Here is a 2358-nt window from a genome sequence, read left to right on the forward strand (position 1 = left end):
GTTTTGCCTTCCTAGTGGTAGAAGTGATTTTCCTCTTTTTCCCAGTGTCATTCAGCACGACACGGACAAATACCTAGAGTATAGGGAAAATTAGTATAGGGAAATATTTTGATGCAGTTTAAAATTTGAAGGGAAAGTGAACTTCTTGTTTCTTTTTGGTGGATAACTGGCTTTCTACCTAATGTCCCTATACCAGGTTACAGAGGAATTCCTTGTTCTCCCTTTAATAATTGCTACCCACTATAAAATAATCTGCTTGTGATCAGTATTCTAAAATGTTTGAGGGAACTACAGTACCTTGTAGCATATCTTACTTTCTCAAGAGACCTTTATTTGTTTGAATAGCAAAGCTGAAACTGTCAGGTCTATTGGGGTTTTTTTTAAGACTGACTTTGGCCTCTTCCTTTTTGCATTTTTACTCCCCAGAGGTGAAAATTCATCCTCCCCAGATCAATTGGTTTGAGTCCAGTTTTTCTGAAGCCTAGGAATAACTTAACTTTTTGTCAAAGTCTTTATTTGTTTTTGAGTCCCAGGAATGTCATACTACATTTAGATTTAAGATAGTAGGTAGTTTGGTCTACAGTTTGGTAGGCGAATGTGAGCCATGTTATAATGATGTGTTGTAGTACAGTGCTACTAAAAAGTGTCATCTGTAATAGCATCGGCTTCAAACTAGCATATAGTTTTCTACCTACCTCAAAAAGCTGTAATTGTGCCCCTTGGTAAAGTGCCAAGCTTGCTTGCAGTGCTGTACATGTATACATCTAATAAATACTCATTTCTTAAGGTAGTTTTGGGTAAATATGCTGGAGTCTATAGAGAGAAACAGCAGCATGGCCGGAACCAATTTGTGCTCAGTAGGTATTTTGAAGAGCTATCACTGCAGGTGGAGAAGAGACTCCTCTAGTACCAAATTCATTCTGAATAAGTGCTATCATTGATCAGTTGCTACAGTGATGTATATTGAATACAACTGGAGTTTTTCTTCTCTGACAAAATAAATATTTAATAAAAATATATTTAATAAATATTTTCAGCCTCTCTAATTATTTTTTCATAAATTCAGGTCTACTGAAGGAAAGTTTAGAAGATGGAACTTTTAAACGTGCTTCCAACAAAATTGTTTTTGTTATTCATATTAAGTAAATAATATTTCTTCCTGCCCTTCAGGTCAGTAGGTGGCTTATTATAGTAGATAAGCTGAGGTGGCGAGGCTTATTATCAGTTTGCCTTTTTGCTTTGCTCTGCTGCAGGCTAACAGCCATGTCGACACTGCTGGAGATAAAAAGCAGCATGCTGAAGCAGGTGCAGAATAGACAGTCCTTTCATCATAAAACCACAGTGGCAACAGCCAGCATCTCTGCACAGGAGATTAGTGAAATGACAAGTGCTGTCAGGTAGGTGTGGAGGAATTGGTCCCTGGAGAATATGCTGCTGCTTTTTAAAATCTGATCTGTACCTTTAATTGAAGAAGTTGCCTACCGGCATTAAGCCCGTGTTTGTACTTATGCTTTCCATTGACTGGCTACATTATGCAATTTCTAGACATGGAAAATGGTAAGTCTGTCAGTGTAGGATGTTTGAGCTGACAACTGGGAAAACTCACTCTAAGAAGGGAAAACCTGCTCTAGGAAGAATTTAAAGTGACCAAATCAAAATTTCGTTTGACTCTAAAGTAAATTTCTTAAGGAACTAGTGGAGTTTGTCCTTTTTACTCGAGAGAAAAAGGTCAGCATCATTTTGATATAAGCCTTATTTTTGTAAATTATTTCTTATCCGTGTATTAAAACAACGATCTTATGTGCTGTAAGAGGATATTGCAAACTGCTTTTATTATTCCTTAAGATGCGTACACTTTTGCTAGGAGTGTAAGTGTCTTATTAATTTTCTTTTCACTATTCTTTCCCTCAGTTTGTCCATTTTAACTAATTTGTTGGATTTTCTTATAAATTGGCTTTATTTGGGGACATCTATGTGTTTTTTAATTTTCATCTGTTAGGACAAGCATAGGATAGGAAAAGCAGTATTTTGTGTTCTTAAGGAAAATGCAGGCACCTAACAGTAAATTCAGTTTGTACAGTGCAATAAGTAACAATTGTCTTCCTAAAATTAATGTATGTGAATAGTAATTGCTGTATTAGTAACTACCTCAAAATACTCCAAATTGTCTTAACAGGAAAACCAGCTGAATACCTAACCTGCTTTATTTTGTTATCTATTCATCTAAAAATGGAGACTGCAGAAAATGGATAGTGCTGAATGAGACCAGTATGAAATATGTGTTGCAACACTGACAAGTGCAAGGTGATGCACCTGGGGAGGAAGAACCAGCACCATACCTACAGGCTGGGGAACTCC

At 36.6% G+C, this 2358-nt stretch overlaps 1 protein-coding gene across 1 annotated transcript in view; it reads left to right on the top strand.

Annotated features, from left to right (window-relative positions):
• The first annotated feature begins 1225 nt into the window (after positions 1-1225).
• LOC109294446 (BAI1-associated protein 3-like) overlaps positions 1226-2358 on the top strand; it is a 12601-nt gene continuing 11468 nt past the window's right edge. Inside the window, exon 1 of the mRNA XM_019512812.1 lies at positions 1226-1397. Within this exon, the coding sequence (XP_019368357.1) occupies positions 1264-1397 (134 nt within the window). The 5' untranslated portion in view covers positions 1226-1263. The remainder of the gene's footprint in view (positions 1398-2358) is intronic.

This window comes from Gavialis gangeticus, unplaced genomic scaffold (assembly GCF_001723915.1).
Source record: "Gavialis gangeticus isolate Ggan-Ray unplaced genomic scaffold, GavGan_comp1, whole genome shotgun sequence".
Taxonomy (NCBI): domain Eukaryota; kingdom Metazoa; phylum Chordata; order Crocodylia; family Gavialidae; genus Gavialis; species Gavialis gangeticus.